The sequence below is a fragment of the Heloderma suspectum genome, chromosome 13 (assembly GCF_057233095.1).
Source record: "Heloderma suspectum isolate Gila_16-S chromosome 13, 16-S_ref, whole genome shotgun sequence".
NCBI classification, from domain to species: domain Eukaryota; kingdom Metazoa; phylum Chordata; class Lepidosauria; order Squamata; family Helodermatidae; genus Heloderma; species Heloderma suspectum.
Window position 1 is genome coordinate 14,921,355 of NC_139470.1, and position 22,026 is coordinate 14,943,380.

Consider the following 22,026-nt stretch of genomic DNA (forward strand, 5'->3'; position numbering starts at 1 on the left):
AAAACGAGTCATGGTATGGCATTGTATCTGCACTAAGATTACAAGTTTTTTTAAAAAAATCATACTTTGAAACCTGTAGATGAAGCTGGGTGGTTGCAGATGCAGTGCTATGGCTAGTGCTGGAAAAGGAAGGGAGGAGGGAATTTGCATGAGAGGGAAGGCATGAACCTCTGTAGGGTGCTCCCAACCATGGTTTAAGAGGTTGAGAAATGTTCTGTCTGCATTGGGTCTTAGTCATGGTCAATTTATGCAGGGACCAAAGCACAGTTTTATGCCAGTATTTCGCTGTATTAGTCTATTGCAGTGCTAACATCAGTGTCATATGTGAACTTAAGGATGCACTATAGTAGGAGTGGGAAACTTGTGGACCTCCACATGATGTTGCACTCCCAACTCCCATCAGCCCCAACCAGCATGACAAATGGTCAGGGATGATGGGAGTTGTAGTCTGACAACAGCTGGAGGATCACACATTCCCCATCCCTGCACTATAGCATGAGCTTTCACAATCAAGGGCATAAGTGGAATTGAGGGGGAGGAGGTATTCATAGATGGGAGGAAGAAGGATGGCTGTCACTTACAGGATTTCCCCCCACTTGATTACTGGAATACTTCTAAACATAATAGTATTCCTGTCTGGGTACTGTAGAACTGGGAGTAAGACTTAATGCTATAGAAGCACACAAGCCTACTTGGATACTACTGAGACGCAAACACAATATAAGAAAAAACTGGACAGGGAAGCCATTTGCCAATGAGAGACAATACAACAGAATAAAGTGTTGGCAAGATCTGTTGCTTACTGTGTTTAGCCCAGAATTGTTTCTGCTAAAGTTAATGGTTAACTTCAGTCTCTGTGTATATGAGGACAGAAAACAAAGACTTCAGAATTGAATTCAGCAAACACAACATTCTGCAAAAAAGGAGTCCTGTTAAAGCACGGTCTTGCTCTTATTGTCTTATAATCTATAGGATTGCTTTAGGAAAGTGTCTTAAACTCTAGAATGTTTTCTTCCTATGCTTGAGCTGTAGAAGGTGAACATGCAGCCACTAAAGAGATGGGCTAGTCATCCAGTAGACACACCTTTTTAACAGGAGATAAGTTTGTTCCATGAGCATACTGTTGTGGGACTTTGCTAGTACCCTATATTTTTTCCACTCCATTTTTACAGCCCTGAATAATGCTGATACAGCGGGTATGTTCGATATAGATTTGCTCACTTGAGTCTAAACACTGTCAGCTTACTAGTATAGAACTGTCAGACTGAAGGTTTTACACAACACAATCCTATACATCTTTACTTTTAAGTAAGTGAGTGAGTGAGTATAGGATTGCAGCCTTAGTTGATGAATCTTGCTATTGATTTTAAATTTGTGTTTATACAAAATGAAAGCTTTAGTTGATCTATTTAATTGACAGGATAAAGCTTGCAGCATTAGCATAGCATTACATTGTAGGAATATGCAGGTTTTTAAAACCAGTTCTGTTGTGCATCTTGACTTTTTTTAGATCTAACAAAAATAATGACTCCTGCAGTAAGGATATTCCACTTTGGTTGATAAACTGGAGCAAATCATTTATATTTGTGTGAATGTTGTGTCTTTTTCTTTTTTCTTTTTAGGAAGGCTGTAGATACAACGTCGTGCATGTTGCAGCCAAAGAGAATCAACCAGGTATCTGCCGCTTGCTGTTGGACACTTTAGAAAAGCCTGAATTTATGCGGCTGATGTATCCGGATGATGACATGATAATGTTACAGAAACGTATCAGATATATTGTTGACCTGTATCTTAATACACCAGATAAAATGGTGAGTTTTCAGTGTCACATGGGCACTTTTGCTGTTAATACTGAATATCACCAGCCTTTTACTTTTAAATGATGTCATATTGGATTAGATCCAGAATAGCAGTGCAATCATACACATCTCTAGTCAGAGGTAAGCCCCATTGAGTTCAATGGGACTTACTCCCAGTTAAGTGAGTATAGGGTTGTAGCCAGTTAGTTGCATATGTCCCATTGATTTCTTTGGAGAAGTGCAACTAATTTTGTCTGGATTCAACTCAGTGTATTCCATGTGCCAGACTGCTATTCTAAATATATTTAATTGGAAGTGTACTGATTGAAATTAGTGTGACTTGCTGCCGTATTAACAATCAGAGCAGTTGCAGCAGCAGCAGCAACCTCCAAAAACTGGGGAGTGGGCATTATTGCCTTCCCCATTCATTATTCTCCTCCCCGCCCCCCACTGCCCATGCCTTCACCGGTCACCACCTTTAACACAAAATAACTTTCTTACTGTCAACCAGCTTGGAGGCCTGTTGTGAGGCAGGCTATATATATTTTAAAAATTATAAATATTTTTAGGATTGGGGTTGTAGGGGGCTTTTTCTTTGAGGATTTATAATCTAGTTTTCGACTCAGTGAGTTCTGAAAGTGGAGAAAATATACATTAAAATATCCAAGGAAGTATACAGAATAAAGCAGCAGCATTATCTTAACAGCAAAGAGAATGATACAAACCAAACTAAACCTCATCACGCTTGGAGGTTAAAGCCTTCTTAAAAAGAAAGCTCTTAATAGTTCATTTAAAAAGGCCAAGTGCTCACCACCACCACCATCTGTTGTATTTTATAAATATCGTAAGCCACTGAGGACTCTAGTCAAAAAGCGGGATATACGTCTACTAAATTAATACCTAAGTGCTTGAGTCTGGTGGATCTCAGGAGGTAACAAATTTCAGAAATGTGGTGTGACAACTGAGAGTACTGTTTAATGGTTGAAGACAACTAGCCTGTGAAGGAGGCAGCACTTGTAGCCGAGATTCGTTTTTGGATTTCTGTGACTGGAAAGGTACATATGGGAGTAGGTACCCCCTCAGGTATCCAGGACACAGACAGTATAGAGCTTTAAAGTTGAGAATCAGCACCTTGAAATGAGCTCAGAAACAAATTTGTTAACAAGCAGAGCTCCTGCAGTATTGGTGTTCATGTGATTCCATTTGTTAATTTAGATGTGGGCAGGGCGGTTAATACATGAAAGTGAGGAACTTCACATGGTGCGGGTTCGCCATTACTTGGCCTCCAGGATTCTGTCTGGGTTCAATTATTCATTTCTACCTGCAGTCAAGGGGGTGTGCAGCTTAAGGTACATTACTGTTCTCTCCCGAGTTAGAAATGGTATTGAACTTTGAATAAATATGTATTTATTTGAATTTAATTGTACCTGTTTTATATAGTTTTAATCTTCTATGCCGCCTTGACAGGGTTTTACCTTTAAAAGTGGCCTAAAAGTAACCAGTAAATTTATTTCAGTAAATAAAAATAAAATAAAACCCTGAAAGCAAAGCAACACGTGGACAGGCATTTCCAAATGCACATAAATCCTTATGGTGGAAATGATACTCTGGAATATGAAAACTTTGACACATTTTCTTTTTGTAGGGATTTGATACGCCGCTGCATTTTGCCTGCAAATTTGGGAACTCAGATGTAGTTAGTGTCCTTGCTTCACATCCAGATATTGTAAAGAATCCAAGGAACAAGTATGATCAAACTCCGGCAGAAGTAAGTTGTCCTTAAAACACGTTTTGGCTACCTTGATTTCATCTAAACAGGATGGTCCTTTACCTTAGTTCCCCACCGTGGTAATTTTCTGCAATGTGACCTGACCAAAGGCTCCCTAAAAACATTTGAGGTCATTCTAACAGAATCTGAACTGACTTCATAAGACTACGGTAGTAAAGTTGGTGTGAGTTGAAGTATGGTAGCTGCTATAATTCTTGCCGCTGGAATAAGGAATTTCCTGATATGAAAGGGAAGGAAAGAAGGGAATGCTTCTGATGTTACAAGAAATATATGAGCTTGGCAATGGGTCATGGAGATAGGCATGTTTGTCTGTCTGGGTTGGCAGAACACAGCCACAGCAAACAGACCTTGGGAATCTACTCTTATTGTTTGCCACAAGCAGAAGTGGTTAGGTATCCACAATGACAATCTGTTTGGCAAGTATGCAAATGGGCTCTGAGACAGAATGGAAAGTAGCCAGTTCTAACAAGTGACAGTCCAAAGCAAATTTTTGTTTTTATTAGAAAGCTATCTTGCTCCTAAGTGTAGGTGAGAATGCACAACTATTTAATTTTTAGACTAGTGAATTACTAAAACATTCAGTGTAGGAAAGATGTTGACTTGACTGTGGAAGTGTGGAAGTGCTGTCTATTCTCTCTGCCAGATGCATAGATAAGTTCAAAATGTGAGGCTTCTGTGTTTTTAAACGAATGCTTATATGCTTTTTCTAACAGGTAATTTGTGAAAGGAGCAAAAATAAATCTGCGGATCTGAAAAATAAAATCAGGGAATGTTTGGAAGGTTTGTATTTAGAATGTCCATGTTTAATCTCAGCTGTCTTTAGAGATTCTGCAGAAGCAATGTCAAACAACAGTCTCATTAGGTTACTTCCTTTAATAGATGATGCTGTGAGTAAATGGCATGTGCTGTCCTGGGGTGTAAAATAAAGTTGATAGAGGGAGCAATTCTATACCCCTCAGATAATGTTCTGACACCAGGGCCAGGAAACTGCACTCTGTGCCCCCTCCGCCTCATAGCTTGCACAGAGAGAACTGCACCAGCTACCTCTTTGTGCTCAGAAAATGTTTGCAAGGAGGAGAGGAGAGGAGGGTGGCTGCGAGACGACATATCCTGTGGCCACCCCAGCCTCCTTCCCTCCCCCTCCAAGGTGCCACAGCTAGACGGGTGAAATTGCCCGTCCAGCAGAAATGCAAGGTGACTGAAGCATGGAGGTGAAGATTGCCTCCGCTGTCCTCCTGCCCTGCATTGGATACTTGGCAGCCTCTGAGTTCGGAGGCTGCTGGTGATCCACATTGGACGGCATCCTAAAACTGAGAGGGTACTTGGTGTAGAAACTGAATGATCCAGTATTGAACTAACCATGTTTATGCAGTGAGTTTAGTCAATTTTAAAAAAGTAAATTAAAAATAAATGTTTGGAACTTGGAAGCACAAAACGTGGTCAGTATTTAAGTATTGCACAGTTCCAGAATCTTAACACCACTTTCAATTATTTGTAATTTAGGTCAGTATTATGTACCGCTCTTCAGAGCAGAAGATAATGCCTCAGCACCTGTGATTGGACCACCTTGGTCACCTGATCAGACAGATGATAGCCCACATGCTGGTTTACCCAGATACTTTGTCAGCCCCAAAGAGCCTGTGTTGACTGTGAGGGCTTATGCTGGCCCAATGAGTCCTTCCAAGGTAATGGAAGCCAAGAAGAAAATTTGGCCCAGTTCTTCTCTTTTGGTGTTGCCTGTAACACTCCCTAACATACGTTAAAATGAAACCAGGTACACTCCTAAATTCAATTTAGGAGTGCAAATATACAATGTAACTAGGGTGTAAGGAGTGGGAGCAGATTGTGGGATTGCCTATAAATTTGGGAGCCCAGATGTGTGTTTGCTTCTGATCCAAATATTGGAAAGAACTTCATCACATGCAAATTGGGATTGGTTTGGGGTGACTCTTCTCAGTCTGGGCTAAAATGAATCCTGGTGAAAACTGAGACCTTGGTGTGCGTTTAGGGAGCATACCTGGATTAATTTAACTTGGGTTTATGATGTTCATGTGCATGGGTCGGGAATTTGTATACAAATCAGCCATCCGTTCCTGGTCTCTTGACCCTGGTTAATTGTTACATCTGCCCTGGACCTTTGAAAATCCTGATTAAAGCTGTGTTCTGAAATAGAGTTTAGCAGTGTACCTGCTTTTATATTGGCCTGGGTTGGAATCTGTCAGATAACACTGGAACTGGGTTGGAGGTATTGAGTGTGTGTAGGGGGATGGCACTGTGCTCTTGCAGCCCACCTTTGATTATATTATTATTATTATTATTATTATTAAATTTATTAATCGCCCATCTGGCTGGTCACCCAGCCACTCTGGGCGATGTACAACATACAATAAAAACAGTTTAAAACAATAAAATTCTACAATAAAAACATTTTCTAAAATACCCTAACCCACCCCAAATGCCTGCCTGAACAACAACGTTTTTAATGCACGACGGAAGCTCATTAAAGAGGGGGCATGACGGAGTTCCCTAGGGAGGGAGTTCCACAGAGTGGGGGCCACCACAGAAAAGGCCCTCTCCCTCGTCCCCACCAGTCTAGCTGTCCTGGCTGATGGGACAGAGAGAAGGCCATCCGAGGCTGATCTTGTTAAGCGGCCTGTCTGGTGTTGCTGGAGGCACTCCTTAAGATAGGCTGGGCCGGAACCATATAGGATTTTAAAGGTCAAAACCAACACCTTGAATTTGGCCCGGAAAACAACTGGTAACCAGTGCAACTCCTTCAGCACTGGAGTGATGTGATCTCGCCGGCGGCTGCCTTTAATCAGGCGAGCCGCCGCGTTCTGTACCAGCTGCAGCTTCCGAACCGTCTTCAAGGGTAACCCCACGTAGAGCGCATTACAGTAGTCTAAACGAGAGGAGACCAGGGCATGTACTACCGATGGGAGCAGATGGTTGGGAAGGAAGGGGTGCAGCCGCCGTATCAGATGGAGTTGATACAGTGCTGTCCAGCTCACAGCTGACACCTGAGCCTCCATGGACAGCTGGGAGTCCAAAATGACCCCCAGGCTGCGGACCTGGTCTTTCAAGGGTAGCCATACCCCATTCAACACCAGGTTAACATCCCCCAGCCTCCTCTTGTCTCCCACCAAAAGTACCTTGGTCTTGTCAGGGTTCAGCTTCAGCCTATTCCTCCCCATCCAGCCACTCACCGTCTCCAGACATTTGGACAGGGATTCTACGGCCAACCTTGGTGAAGATTTAAACGAGAGGTAGAGCTGCGTGTCATCCGCAAATTGATGACACTGCACCCCAAACCTCCTGATGATAGCCCCCAGCGGCTTCACATAGATGTTAAATAGCATCGGGGAGAGGATGGAACCCTGTGGCACCCCACAAGTAAGTGGCCACGGGTCCAAAACCTCCTCTCCCAGTGCTACCCTCTGGTACCTGCCGGAGAGGAAGGACCGGAACCACCGCAATACGGTGATCTGTAAATTTTGGTTTTGTTGCAACTGGATCCAGATTTCTTTTATTTTTATGTAGACTTCAAAATACAGTGGAAGCTTGTTTATAAATGACTAAATTTGTGTACCTGACGTTGCAGTCTGAGTGCTCTTTGCAACTAACAAAATAATAGCTCCCCAGAGTGCCCTCCATTTTATCTATATAATCAAGGACCTCATTGGGTTGTAGAGAATTTAATTGCTCTTCGATGTCATATCGTAAGCAGAAAAATACCGTTCAAGGAGATAATTGCAGAGTTCAGGTGTCAGCTATGGAAAAGGTAGTTGGAATGCATTAGCTCTTTTCAACGAACATTTTTTGTTCACATTTCTAGCCAAATACTAAATGGAATTGATATTTGGGGGAGAGTAATGGTCATAACAGTCAAAATTCAAGAACCCATAGTTTCTTAGTATAAAATATGCATACATACTTCTGACATCCTTATGTTTACATGGCATTCTAGACCTCTGGTAACAAATATATAGAAATGTTTAAAAGTTGATATAAAATACCTTGAGCAAAACAATCTTTATATCAAATAAAACCTCTTCCCAAATATATAGTTAAATGAGGAGAGTCCTATAACAGACAGTAAATTAAATGCCATTAAAACAGAGTCAAGATCCATATATATGTATGTATGTATGTATATGTATATCGTCTGTTATTTCACAAAGCAAAATAAAAAGCTTTAATTGGTCAAGTAAATACAACAGATGGTATAATTGTTCAAATAGATTAAATTTAAAATGTAGGTAATAGAAATAGAAGATGTACTACTGGAGTCCGGTGCTGTAGGAGTAATTTAGGGGGGTGGAACTGATGTTACAGCTCCTCCCATACTAGCATAACCCCTCTCAGAAACTGGAGTTACACTGCTGTTGGAAGTAGCTGCATTGTGGGCTCCTCCCACATGGCCCAAGGCTTCTGATGGTAGCTTCTTAACTTGGGAAGAAGCTGTGCTGCAGCAGATACTGCCCTGCAAAGGTAGCATCAGTAATGGTGCTAAGCCAATTAGGGGAGGAGGGGGAGCTAGATGTTTCTAGGTCTTCAGGAAGATATTCATTTCAGATGTTTAGGGAAGGACAAGATCAGGTTGCTCAAAAGCAGCCTTTCTCAGCCTAGTGCCCCCCAGATCTTTGGACTACAACTTTCATCAGCCCCAGGCAGCAGCATCTGTGATCAAGTCTAAAACTACGATGTTGAATTCCTCCCCCCCCCCCCCCCTTAAAGGCAGAAGACTTCCGCAGGCGTTGGAAGACTCCACCTCGAGAAAGAGCAGGATTTTTTCACAATCTCAGAAAAACTGATCTGGAAAGGGGAGTTGAAAGAGCTGGAAGGTATTTCAGATTCAGTGCATGAAACAATATTGGAACAGGCAGAAAATAGTTCTGTCTAAACAGTACTAAGGGATGACAAGCTTGCTATGTGCTTCGGGATGGGAACAAACTGCCTTGCAGTAGGGAAGCATAGGGGGTGGCTGAGGGAGTTTCCAGCTCCTCTCAAACTGTCCCCCTGTGTGAGTACATTGGAGGTGACACTCTGCTCTGTTAACATGATTGATCATACTGGGATAGTTAATGGTGAACTTCACCTTCACACAAGCTTCCCCCCTGCACCCCATTCTGAAAGACTTCAAAATATTCCCTAGGTATGTGGGGCTCCCGATTCCTCCTTCCCCCACCCCTCTTTTGATCTGCTTGTCCGCAAGCAAGTTATGCAAGGGAGAATACTTGATCAAATTCTTGATGGGCCAGTTCACACATCACAGCACCAAATCATAGGTTAATTAACCCACGATTTGCTGGGACACGAGCCACTTCTGTTTTCTGCAAACAAACTGAATCGGCACGATCAAAGGTTGTGAACATGATGTGTGAACCCAGTGGTTAGTTAACCCAACGACAAACCATGGTTTAACTGCCGAGTTGTTTAGCCCCTAAAGAACCCAGTGGTACTGGTTTGCAAAACCCGCTCACAATCTCCGATTGTCCTGACTGGAGGTTGTTTATAGAAAGCAGAAGCAGCTTGCATGCAGTGCATCCCCGCATGTGCGAATCAGGTCATTGTCTTACCATCAAGATAAGACCACTTAGTGAGATCAGTTGATGATGATTACTCACAAACGTACCTCTAAGAGTCTTGGTCCTCATTCTTTAAATGTTTGCTACTTTCCCTGTTGTCTGTCATTCCGTCCTGTTTGAAGGCATCTCCATGACAATGGTGATTTGATCCTTGACAGCTACTAAGTTCTTACTCCCCATGAGGCAGGGGTGGGGAACTTGTGGGTCTCCAGATGTTGGGTCGGGTCCAGATTTAGGCGTATGCAACTGGCCTGGTGGAAGCAAAATTCCCCACCCCCTCCCCCCCACCCCCTCCCTTTCAGCCCTCTGAACATCCTACACAGAGGGTCAGGGGACCCTGCTGAATGAGGTGAACTGTGGTGCAGAGGGGATCTCTGAAAATCGGGTGGAGGCACCTTCCATGAGTAGAGCCCTTCTATCCATGGAAGAAAGATCCTGAATCCAACCGTTTGTTGCACCACAACCCCTATCATCCCTGACCATTGCCCATGCTGGCTAGGCCTGGCGGGAGTTATATTCTATCAGTATCTGGAGGGCCACAGGTTTCCCCACCCATGCTATAAGGTCTAGTGTCCATAACACTGCAAAGGCAAAACTTCTAATCCTCTTCCTGTTTTGCAACTCTAGTATTCATCCTTCTCCCTCACTAAAATTCTTGGATCATGTTCTGATTATCATATATATCCAGGATTGTGTATACTTCTTGCTAAAATTGAAATAGTGCGCCAAGAAGAGCTGATTTCTGCAACCATAAGGGCTATGAAAAAGCATGTTGGGGGTTGTCAGAATGCTGAATTGTGCAGTGTAATCTTTCTCCTTCTCAGTGCTTGCATAGACAGTGTGCAACCTTTGTTGTATCTACTCTACTGTGGTCACGTATTTTCTCCTGTAGCTTCTTCCTCCTTGGCCCCTTCTCTCTTCAAGGCAGAAACCTCTTTGCTAAAATAATCACCTCATATCAGTGTTTTGCCCTGGCTCCCTATTTTCAGTATCAGTGCCAAGCTGCTAGCCCGCTAACACTTAAGCTCCCTTTGCTGTGTCTTAACCACCTCCTGTCTTCTTTTTTCAATTGCATGTTCATGCCTTCTGCCATGTTACTCCCATGTTGGAACAGATCTCCCCACAAGCACACTGAATTTGTGACGCCATCACCCCCCCCCCCACACACACACACACCCTTGCCCAAACCACCATTGCCTCCATTTCTTTGCATTTTCACTGTCACTGGGCCCTATTTGTACAATGTACATTTTTAAAGTGCCAAATAAATGGGTTGCAAAAGTAAGTAGTAAGACTAGTAAACTGGGGGACATTTTTGGAAAGGATTACTGTTATGTCTTCTCATGAAGTACTTACTCGTTTTTGTATTAAAGCGTATTTCATGTGCTAAGGCATCTAATTTCCTTTAAAGGTGCAATTGGGCAGAAATAGCATTTCTTGAGTTAAAGGGTGCTGATATTGAGATTAGTTTTTTGTCACTTGATGCCTATGTGCTTTAATAGTAGAAAACAAGCTGGAAATCCTACAGGATGATTTTATATGTGAAAATTGTAACTAATTAAAAATTAAACTGAGTCTGTGGTTGTGCTTGTTGCATAATTCAGTTAAAATAATTTTTTCACTTGATGTACAATTTTGGGGCTGGCTGATTAAAAACATGTTTTCGTAAACTTGTCAAATTAATTCAATGTCTTCACAAATCATTCGTTCTATTTTATTTATTGCAGGGAGTTAGCTCATGAACTGGGGTTCCCGTGGGTTGAATACTGGGAATTTCTGGGCTGTTTTGTTGATCTGTCTTCCCAGGAGGGCTTACAAAAGCTAGAAGAATACCTGAGTCAACAGGAAATGAGTGATAATGCTCAACAAGAAACAGGGGAGAATGAAACCCACAACAGATACAAAACCCCACAGCTTTCAGGTAAAAGCAAAGCATTTTTTTTAAGAAATTGATGTTGAAAATGATAACGTTTGGTATTGGAATGGATCACTTTTCCAGACTCTTCAATTCCTGAAATGTTTTTCAGGTTTTGAAATAGGCTAGTTGTTTAATACAGACGTTCAGAAGCATGAGCTTTGAGTATCACTGCTAGTTCACATATTTGCAAATAATGAACATGCATAAATTGTGATGTCAGGCTCTTGGGGGTGGGCCTATCTTCATAAGTTGATGTCTGAGCTGGCCATGGTCATGCATGTCTTTGTTGCATCCTGTTTGGACTACTGTAATGTGCTCTACATGTGGCTGCCTTCGAAAACTGTTGAGAAACTACAGCTGGTCCACAATGCTGCAGCCATTCTGTTGACCGGGGCCAGATACAGGGAGCACATGACTCCCTTGTTACAAAAGCTTCACTGGGTCCCAGTCTGTTTCCAGGAAGAACTCAGAGTGGTGGTTATGACTTACAAAGCCCTATATACAGCTTGGGACGAAGCTACCTGAAAGACTGCCTTTTCCCATATGCGCCTGCCTGGGCTTTAAGATCTTTGGGCAGAGGCCCTTCTTTCAAGACCTTCAGAGGTGTGTTTTTAGTGGCGACGTGAAAAAGTAGCCACTTCTCGGTGGCTACTCCAAGGCTGTGGAACTCCCTGCCGAGGAAGGCTAGGTTTGCTCCTTCTCTGATGTCTTTCTGCTTGCAGGTAAAGGGCTTTTTATTTAAGATGGAATTTATTTGGCATGAAGGCGGGTCTGTTGGATTGGATATTGTTTTTATTCTGTTGTTGTGTTTTTAATTGTGTTTTAATGCATTTATTTTATTGTTTTAATCAAGCTTTGTGATTATAAGCTGCCTTGAGTTCCATTTTTCTTAGTAGAAAGGCAGGGCACAAATCAAGTAAGTTGAGCCTTCCTGTTAATTGGGGTGATCAAATTGATTTCTTCATCCCAAATGCTCAGTCATAATTCATCCCTTGAAAATGTGAAAATAAAATGTGCCTGGTGTTTTTGTTCTTCTTGTTACTTGGTCTTTCAAAACATGCCTTCAAGGCTACAAACACAACAACTGAAATTCTCACTACTACACCTGGAGCCAGCAGGCCACAGAGGTGACAATTGCCCACTGCTGTTTTAAACTGTTCTTCACAGGTTTGTAGTAGAGATGAACAAATTAGCACCATTCAGAACAGTATAAATTACATTTCTGTGAACTTTTTCACAGAGAGAATGTTCATCCCTTCATTGATTTAAATTTTTTATAAGTCACACCTTCATCCCAAAATGGATTTCAGGGCAGTGTATATAAAAATGAAACATTCAGTACAATAAAAATGCTATAAAGGCAAACATCAGTGCAATAAAGATGAGAGGCATAAAGACTATTTCAGCCAGTTTCTTAAAAAAAATGCCTGCGCAAATCCAAAGTCTTCCGCTAAGTATGAATTGTGTTTACGTTTATGGGGAAAACTCAAGTTGTTCATGAACACAGGTGCTTAAGGATGGATTACATGAATTTATAGTCCATCTGCAATAAGAGAGCAGTCAAGGCGATACACAGGAATTGCTGCAGCTGTGTAAATGCCAAAACTGATGTATTGGTACTATTGGGGACATCCTACCAGTGCAACAGGTTGGGCTGTTGCTACTCAGTGAAGCCACAAAAATGGATGAGGGATAACAGTGTTGATCAAAGGTGTTGCGCAGCACAGATGCAGAGAGACTGGCAGGAAAATGCATGCCAGTAGCATCATAACCGCATCTTTGGCCATTGCATCATGAGTAGCCACCAATCAAATCTCAGTGTGTAGTGGCACTAGGAGCAAGTCCTCAAATGACTATCTCAGGGCGTGAGCAAGAACATATGGGAAAAGGTGGTCCTTCAGATACTGTGGCCCCAGGCTGTGGAGGGCTTTGTAGAGTAATAGCAGCACCTTGAATTGGGCCCTGCAACAGACTAGGAGCCTGTGAAAATGGTACAGTACTGGCATAATATGGTCATAACACCCAGTTCCAGTCAGTACTTTGGCTGTCATATTTTTTTACTAATGGAAGTCCCACATACAGCTCATTGCAGTAATCTGACCAGGAGGTTAGCAGGGCATGGGTCACTGAAGGCAAGCTGTCACTTATCAAGGTAGGGTCATAACTGGCATACCACCCAAAGATGGTAAAAGACACTCTGAGCAGCAGAAGACACATGTCTTTAGTGACAAAATTGGATCTACCAGATGTGGGACAGCAGCTGGCAATCTCTATTCTAGAACAATCAGAAATAAGCACTAATTTCCAATCTTAATGGAGTATCCCTTTTGCATTGCAGTATTATGCTGGGGATTCTTAGCATAGTTTGTTTGAATCGGTTTTTTTAGGCCCTTGAAACAAGATGGAATATAAAGGTTATGAAAACTGACAAGTCTCTCAGGTGGAATGTGAGATGTCAACATTTTCTTTTTTCTTTTATAGGCAAAAGTAAAAAAAGCTGCAATTCTATCACTGTTGGAGCATTTCTCGATGATGATGATATGAGTTTGGAAGAAGTAAAAAACAGGCAGAATGCTGCCAGAAATTACAGCCGAGCGATTGCATTGAATGAAACTACCATCAGTGACATTGGAAGCTCAGAATGTGACATCCTGTCCATTGAAAGGACCAGGACCATAATACCAACAGTAGAAGCCTCCAATAGGCACTCGGAGAAAGGAGTTCCTGCCAGTAAAGATGGATTTTGTAGCTCTGTGACCAGCGATAGGACAATAAGCTCTCATAGGAGGCATCCGAACCAAGGAGAAGAGTGCCTTCACTCGCCAGTCTCCAATTTAATGGAAGAATTTGATAAACTGTCTTGTCAGAATCAGACAGAGACAGGCGAATGTTCATTAGGGAAGCCAAGCCAAACTGCCATGAATAGCAAGTGTGAGAGTAGTCAGGTGGAAAGTACAAGGCAGCTTAGAAAATGTAAGGATCAGCTGACTAAGACATGTTTGCCGCTTCCCAAGACAGGTGCAGCTTCTGGAGAGACTGAGGATACAAAAATAAGGACAGATGAAAAAGCACAACTAGAAGTGGGCAAACCATCAGCAGAAACTAGTGTCTGGGATGGGGAGACAAAGCAGTCTTGCAGTTCTGAATTGCAGCCTGAAATGTCCCTGCAGTGTTTACTAAAGACCTCATCCTCAAATGAAAAAGCCAAGCAGCTGTTTCTCTTAGGGTATGGAACGGATTGTAACTTAACAAACTGACCTGTTTTGTATGTTTCACAGTAGAACTTGTTTTTTTTAATGTTTATGTTTGGGTTAGCAGTTGTTAATATGCAGTGTTTTTCAGAAGAAACTGACAAATTCCAGTATTTTTTACGGGATTCAACATTTGTAAGTTTCATACATTGGCCTACTTTGCACATAATCCTAACTCATGGTTTATTTAACTCATCCTACCCAGAGTTTGCCTGGCAAACAATAAAGAATGTAATCAAATCACAAGTACATCATTTGCAGCAAAATCAACCTGATTAGCTGTGCACAGTGCATATACTCTGAATACATATTTGAGTGCCACCATCCATGTGATATGTACGTAACTTTCCTACGTGACACTGATATCTGTACAGGAAAAGTGTGTGAAATGTCCTGAGTTTGTGTGGGTAAAGAGTTCTGTTTGAGCCTTGATGAAATTGTATGTGTTCTAGGTCATGGGGGTATATCTCTGCTAGTTTGGGTACAATTATATATTAATTTTTAATGTAGTAGTCAACCTCCTAATTCAGTGTAATTTAGTGATGGAAGTGGGTTATGAGGTGTTCCTGTGACTTAAACTCCTAACTTCTTAAATCTATCTTAAATGATTTCTAAGCCAATTTTAAGGGTGGACACCTTAAACATCATTAGCAGGTACTAATGAGAGGGAGACCTCTAGAAGATCCCTACTGTGGTGGTGGTGATTGTAATGCTGTTGTCTGAACTGTGGCCAGCATCAGGTTTGAGAGATGGGAGGGAGCCTGCCTCTGTATTGCAAGGGCTCAAAAAAAGGAAACAAAACCACCCATCACTTGTAGCAGGATTCTTCTGAGTGACGTGTTTGCAATCTGTTGAAGAGTAGTTCGCCCATACATCATTTGATGACTACAGCAGCAAGTTATGACAGTATAACAGGTCAAACACCACGGCCAGAACTTTCATATTGGGTCACATCTCAGTACTCTTCCAGTGAATGCGATTCACATGTTCATCTGTCTATTGAATAAGAACAAGTAAAACTACTTTTGTATATGAATTTAGCCCTGTGTTATTAGAGGTTTTGTTTGCATGCTGCATTCTAATCTTCAGGCAAGCTATCGCTCTTATTGTGATGGGTGGATATAAATATATGATTAATGGAAAGCAACTGTTCAGTGTAGGCAGCGGGCTTGACCATACCAGGTACATGGGCTGAATGGGTAACCCAGTTGTTTGTATCTGTGTGAGTGACTGTTGATAACTTAATCAGTTTGAGAGTATGGTTTAGTGGAGAGGCCCTATATCTATTAATCTGCTCTTGGTCATTAGGCAAAAGCCCCCAATAATAACTGTACTCTTCTAATAATGTATAAACAGACAGATTTAAAAATGCTGTAGTATCTATTAGGGATTGTGGGAGTGAGCCAGTGCCCACACTTGTCTTCCTAATCCTGTTCTCTTTCTCCGTTTAGGAAGCAGCCATCAAAGTTGGACAATGATGTGTTAACTGCATTACATGGGGTAGATATTGACTCACAAAGATATCCTGCTATTTACAAGTGGAATATGTCCGTACAGTCCTACCCATGTTCTGAACGACAAAGGTACATGCCAGTTCAATACAAGTTTAAACAAAGTCTTCTAGTTAGCTGGATGTTCTCATACTATATACAGTGTGTGTGTGGCTTGCTAAAAGGGACAGATCTTATCTGTGCTGTACAGTTCAGTGTGGCATGGAACAAATTTGCCTAGGGAAGTGCCAGAATGACTGGCTAACTAGATTTTACACACACACTCACACACACCCCTTCCCCAATAGATAGGTCTTACTTGCAGGGCAGCAAGTACTGTTTGTGAGAAGTTGTTGTGCAGTGCATATTCACTCATCTAGGATTCTGAAAAGCCCATTTATTCTGCTGCTTAAAGGGCCACTACTATTAAGGCTAATGTTTCTTGATACCCAAGCATCAGCAGCAAAGATTCTGGAACATTGTTTGGCAGTAATTCAGGAGTTTTTGGTCAGTGAGGAAGTGGAACAGGAAGAGTGGGCTAACTCCCACTTCTGTGAAAGACAGGGACAATCAAAGTTGTGTCCTTAAATTCGATGGAAAATTACCTGCTTTCTCCAGCTCCAAGATTGGAGCAGAGAAGGGGAGGGGGGTTCTGCTGTTTGAAAACAATATATCCCAACCCCAACGCCATCTCAAGGCAGGGAGAAGCTGGCTGGACAGGTGGAGCACCTGTCAGATACAGGTTCATCTGTGTGCTTCTGCCTCCTCTCTAGTTTGAAACGAGCCCAGAGCTTGTTATGGCTCAGAGGTTGCACCCAGCATGTGCAGAGTGCAAACATTAGGGGTGGTTAGACAATGGGGTTCATCCCCTCCACTACTCTGGTTTGTCTCTCCAGAACCTTAGTGATGTCTTACCCTGGCCAGAGGGGTGAATGAGATTGCGTCTTTCCTAATACTAAAATCTATACAGCTAAATCTTCTGGTTGAATGTTTCAAGCATCATAACTTAGACAAGGCCATTCTTAAGCTGCCCAGGGAGCTTTCAGCTACTGGGCTGTATAGAAATGTAATAAACAAATTAAAGGACAATAGGTAATTTGGTTGTAAATGGTTTTCAGTGAAATATGTAGCAGCACTGCTTTTCTAATCACTACTGTGAGTATTATTAACATCCATCTAGCAGAAGGATTGTCATAGCAAATGCATTTCTCCATCTTACACATTTGTGACATACAAAATTGTTGCCTTTTGTTCTAGTTGGTCAAGCCCATCAATAAAAGGAAGATTCAAGTCTCAGACAGCTCCAAGCCCATCAAGTGGTCCAGCATACTGTAGCCCAGGAAAGAGTAGTCCGGTATTCAGTAGTCCAGGGAAGTACAACGCACCTGCTGCTGGCTTCTCTCCAGATTTTGGGAGCCCCGGATGGTACAGCCCCGCCTACGTGAACCACATTCTGTTGTCCAAACGGCATCACTTCTCAGGATCATCTACCCATTAGAATGTGACCCTCTAAACTGCAATTAAGTATTTAAGTGAAGGAAAAATTAGGGTGTTGAAACACTGACATGGTGTGTCCCTGGCCCCTTTTATTTATTCTTGGAGAAAGGGGCTGCTTGCAGAGAAATCTTCATTCCAGATAATGTCTTCATTTACCAGATAATTGGTGACAAGTAGATTAGTAACAGTTATGTGTTAAGAGTACCTGAGCAGTAAACCTAAAACTTTCCTAAAGAGACTGTGGATAAAAATGACCTTTATTGGACATCTTCATCAGTGTCCACTCTGCCCACACAGCGCTTCTCCATATTGGCTTCCCTTTTTTCCGTAGCAAGTGTAGACTAAAACAAACTCAAACCTGCAAGTTTGTATGGCACACTAGTCTTCCAGTTGAACTGAGAGAAAAAGAGTTGCTGCTTGTCTGTGTGTGTGGGTTGCAGATTTATGAATTATTGTTTTATCTGATTAGGGCTAGTTTTAAAAGGAACAACAAGTGAGCCCATTAGTGTCCTATGCTGAAATGTTAAGAAAAGCTAATAAAAGAAATGAATGATAAACTGAAGTCTCTTCCCCCACCCTAGTTATCATGGGCAGATTTTGCAGTTCTTACACAAAAAGCACATCAGCAATAACAAAGTTATCACTGACCTTCTGTTTTAACAGTCCGGTTCTGTTTTATGCTATGGGAACAAATAATTTCAAAGCTAGCTTCATGTTTGAATTATCTAGACTGGATAAAAGCAGCTCCACTACAATGCAGCACTTTTTATTTTGGCTGGTACCGTTCCAACGTTTTTAGAATAAACCCTTCAAACTTGCCCAAGTCTACATTCTTAATGGTTATATTCACTGCAAGCATTTTCTTGCACATAAATATCTATCCTTATGTATACTGGAGATTATCATTTAGAGAGTAGAAAAGTCAGACTTTGTAATTGGGCCTGTTTATCATGCTGCAAATGGTACTTTTCATCATAGAATGTGATGAGAGCAGTTAGGGATGTATTATGCTAACTTGAAATCATCACAGCATCATTGGTTACTTTGGTGGCTTCTTTACACCAAGTGTAATGAGCATTTTGTATACTGTTCCTGAGTTTTTGATGTTTTGGTACAAAACTCCAGAACTACACTTAAGACTCTTCCAATTTTATTAGTGCCTTTTGTAACATTTTTATGTTTAGTACTTTTTGGTCTTGCTTTTAATGAGTGCTGTTCCCTTATATAAGCACTGACTACATTTTAACTTTCCAACACTTTTGAATGGAGTTCCTTTTTAAGCTGACCTTTATAGTTTAAAGAGATGTTACAAACTTCCATTTATTACTTTGTATATTTACTATAGCTGGCCAAGCTACAAATAAATATTTCCACTTAGGATGGCTCCTACCTTACCAGTTGTTTATTGTCATAAAAGTAAAACACAAGCACCTCTTCTCAGGTGCAGCTCCCTTTCAGGATTAGTCTTCAAATTTGTCATCTGTATCATTTTCCAGTAATTACAGAACAGATTTCACAAAGGCTGTTCACACCATATCAGTACATTGAAGCTAGCTTCTCATATAGGCCCATATAACTCAGACTGCAGTGTGACTACTCTACTGCCAGTGGAGGGAATTTCCCCAAGTTAGAAATCAGTTTCTATAAAACCCTTACCATGATATAGTATTGAGAAAGACCACACTAACTTCAATAGCTGGCTAAAAGCACTACATACACCTCCCACCTTGTAGGGCTAAAGGTACAAAGCTTTTGACAAATACTGAAAATAAGACCTTAACATGAACTTATTTTCTTAAACTTACGCTATCTGGTCCAGGTAGTCACAGTCCCTCTTGTACAAAGCATTCTCCACTGGGTATAGAAAGAGCATTCTTTGCTTACCATCTGCAGAGCTTTGGTTTAAAACAAACAAATTTAAGCAATTGACAATGTTTTGTAACTTTTCCTTTGCTTTAATACTCTTGTTATATGCTTTTTGTATTTAAGAGTGTTTCTGGAGCATTAACTATCGGTTTAACACATGATGGGGGAGAGAGGGTCCAAAGGGTTGGTGTTGGAAAATACATTAATGTCTAGAATTCACATTTGCGTCCTTTTGTCAATGTGTTCAAGTGAATTTTTAACAAGCTTATTAAATTTGTTTATTTAAATGTCTTTCTCCATTTATTTAGTGTTTGTGTGCATATCAGGCTTATGTGTTGCACAAGCAGTTGCTAGGGGTAGACCTGTGTGTGATTGTGCACATGTCACAGCTGGTGGGAGGATGTATGAAAACTCCACTTCCTCCAGACAGCATGGTGAGAGGCTTAAGTAAAACATCACTAAGCAAGCAGGGAAAGAGTACGTACCTTAGACAGGCGAGAGAGACATATCAGCTATGCTCAGTGAACGTCAGATGTAGTGTTTCAGCCACCCCAAAATCAGTGCATAAGATGAAGGCACCATCTAAAGCACACTTTGGCTTTTTTGCAGTTATGGAATCATGGCATACAGCAGCCTTCCTCAACCTAGTGCCCTTCAGATATGTAGGGATTATAACTCCCAGCATTCCTGGCCATTGGCCATGCTGGCTGAGGCTGATTGGAATTGAAGTCCAAACATCTGGAGGGCACCACGTTAGGGAAGGCTGGCATACAGTGTGTATTAGAATTGTTTCCTTAGCATCTCCTCTTTAAAAAAAACTTGGATTTCCTAATACTACATATTCACAGGCTTCTAAGAGTAGTTCAACAAGAAACAAAACCAATACTACTGCTGTAGTTACCATAAAGACTTAAAAGCCATCTTATGACATTTTAAAATGTGGACTGTTCTTCGGTGGACTTTAGATGTCAAAGTACACTGCTTATATAAACAATGAGCCTGTTCAGATGTCATGGCAGTGTCCAGTGGCAAATCGTGGGTTAATTAAACCCATCAACAACCCCAAGTGCCCCTGTTCGAGCGTCACAGAAACAACCCGTGAATGCAGTGTTCAAGGGTTGTTGAAGCAAACAGGAAGTGACTTGTGCACAGCATGCATCCCTGCAATTCGTGAGTTAATTAACCCACGATTTGGTGACAGATGCCTCCATTATGTCCAAACAGGGTCAATGATTACAAATTTCAAAAGCCTACTATGAAGCATGAACCATCCCTGTAACTTCCATTTTCAGGGTGAATGGTGAAAGTAATCCATAACTGGAAAGCTGAGAGGGTTTCCTGGGAAAAGGTTATGCTAAGGAGGTGCTCTGACAGTAACCATTAGCCATTTAGGTTGAAGCTTTATAACAGTCCGGAGATAAGAGGTACTACCCTAGGTACCTGCACTGCTGAATTTCACCCCTGTCAAATACTGTGTAGGTTTAGAACTATGTCACCATAATCTATAATGTAGGCATAATTTACAGGCTTTTTGTAAAGAATTAGCAAGGTCTTATATACATGGAGCACCATACGACAGACTAAAAGCATATTCAGTGGGGACAGAATAAGCACTACTGTTTCAGCAACTTTTAATTTCAAGGATGTCTCATGTGAAATCAATAAACCTTTATTTTTTCAGATATTTTACAGAGACAGATAAGAATAACTTAAGTTCCTGCACTGACCGAAAGACAGACCACCACCACTTTCTATGAGTATTATCCCAATAACTCGCCCACCCTTTTTCTGACACTCTTGCTTCCAGCCATACAATTGGCTAGATAACAAGTTTCACTGAAAGCATTGCATCAGCTTTGAAGGAGCAGCTTTCTGCCAAGGATTCAGTTCCAAAAGCATTTTGGTATACTATGCTCTTACGAACTACAAATAAGAAATATTAACCTCAGCGTGCTGAAGAAATGAAGCGGGGGTGCGGGGAGAGTAGGTTTTTGTTGAGTAGTCAATATCCTACTGCAGCTACATGGCCGGAAGAGAGTTTACAGGCAGCTCCAGAAAGGCTCAGTTGCGTGTGATTTTCTCAGGAGGCATAAACCCTGTGTCGCCAAGCATTCGAAGCGCCACTCTGCCACTGGGACGGATCACCAAGTGGGTGATGCTGCCATTGTTGAGGGATATCCGAAGCCAACCTTCAGGGGGAAACTGTAATGCTCTGCAAGAAAGGGAAAGTAGTTACTTCAGCACTTTGAGACAAATGGTACAAGTTCAGTTCAGTGCCCCCTCCCCCAGCCATAATAAACCTTAGCAAATCAGCTGCAATATGTACATCGAGTAGGTAGAAGGTAGATTGGAATCTACTGGTAGATCTGAGTTATTTGTATAGATCTCCAAGGTTTTCTGACTCCCTATAGATTAAAATTGGCAAGTAAAGCAATTTAAAAGAAATTTTAGCTGCCATCAACAGATTAACAAACACTTCAGGTAAGAGATTTCTGCAGTCTTTTAAATAATTCAAAAGCACCATGTGGGGGTCCATTGGTATATTACTTCCTGTTATTAGCTCAATATAATGCAAAATCAAATTCCAATATGATTTAATTCTTGCACAATGCCAATTGCATATAATCAGCACTTTGATGTCCACATCTCCAACATCTATCATGTTCCAATTTACACAGCCTTTTAGTATGGCACGTACTTTTGTTTTGTTGTTTAAGAATTTTAAAGAAAGGGAAGACACAGCTGTTGCCAAGAAGGCTAATATAACAAAACAGCAGCTGATACCCTAGGTCTAAATATATGACTTTAAAAACTGGGATGTCTGGGCA

General features: G+C 41.5%; 2 protein-coding genes across 8 annotated transcripts in view; one reads left to right on the plus strand and one right to left on the minus strand.

Moving 5' to 3' along the window:
- Window positions 1-19,489, plus strand: part of ANKLE2 (ankyrin repeat and LEM domain containing 2) — a 31,620-nt gene extending 12,131 nt beyond the window's left edge. For both annotated transcript variants that reach the window (XM_084820506.1, XM_084820505.1), the window contains exons 5-13: window positions 1,623-1,811; window positions 3,445-3,567; window positions 4,302-4,368; window positions 5,092-5,273; window positions 8,326-8,432; window positions 10,904-11,097; window positions 13,576-14,320; window positions 15,797-15,928; window positions 17,093-19,489. In XM_084820506.1, coding sequence (XP_084676632.1) covers window positions 1,623-1,811; window positions 3,445-3,567; window positions 4,302-4,368; window positions 5,092-5,273; window positions 8,326-8,432; window positions 10,904-11,097; window positions 13,576-14,320; window positions 15,797-15,928; window positions 17,093-17,333 — 1,980 coding nt within the window. In that variant the 3' untranslated portion in view covers window positions 17,334-19,489. The remainder of the gene's footprint in view (window positions 1-1,622; window positions 1,812-3,444; window positions 3,568-4,301; window positions 4,369-5,091; window positions 5,274-8,325; window positions 8,433-10,903; window positions 11,098-13,575; window positions 14,321-15,796; window positions 15,929-17,092) is intronic.
- The window catches only part of PGAM5 (PGAM family member 5, mitochondrial serine/threonine protein phosphatase), a 45,573-nt gene that overhangs the window by 1,630 nt on the left and 21,917 nt on the right, over window positions 1-22,026 (minus strand). For 2 of the 6 annotated variants that reach the window (XR_014785818.1, XR_014785816.1), the window contains exons 6-7: window positions 21,143-21,410; window positions 19,138-19,227 (exon numbers count right to left, since the gene is read on the minus strand). Coding sequence is in view for 2 of the 6 variants with exons in the window: in XM_084820511.1 (XP_084676637.1) it covers window positions 21,260-21,410 (151 nt within the window). In the remaining 4 variants the exon portion in view is untranslated. Of the gene's footprint in view, window positions 1-19,137; window positions 19,228-20,806; window positions 21,411-22,026 lie in introns of those variants that run through there. The other 4 variants (XR_014785819.1, XR_014785817.1, XM_084820511.1 and 1 more) reach the window with 3 other exon arrangements.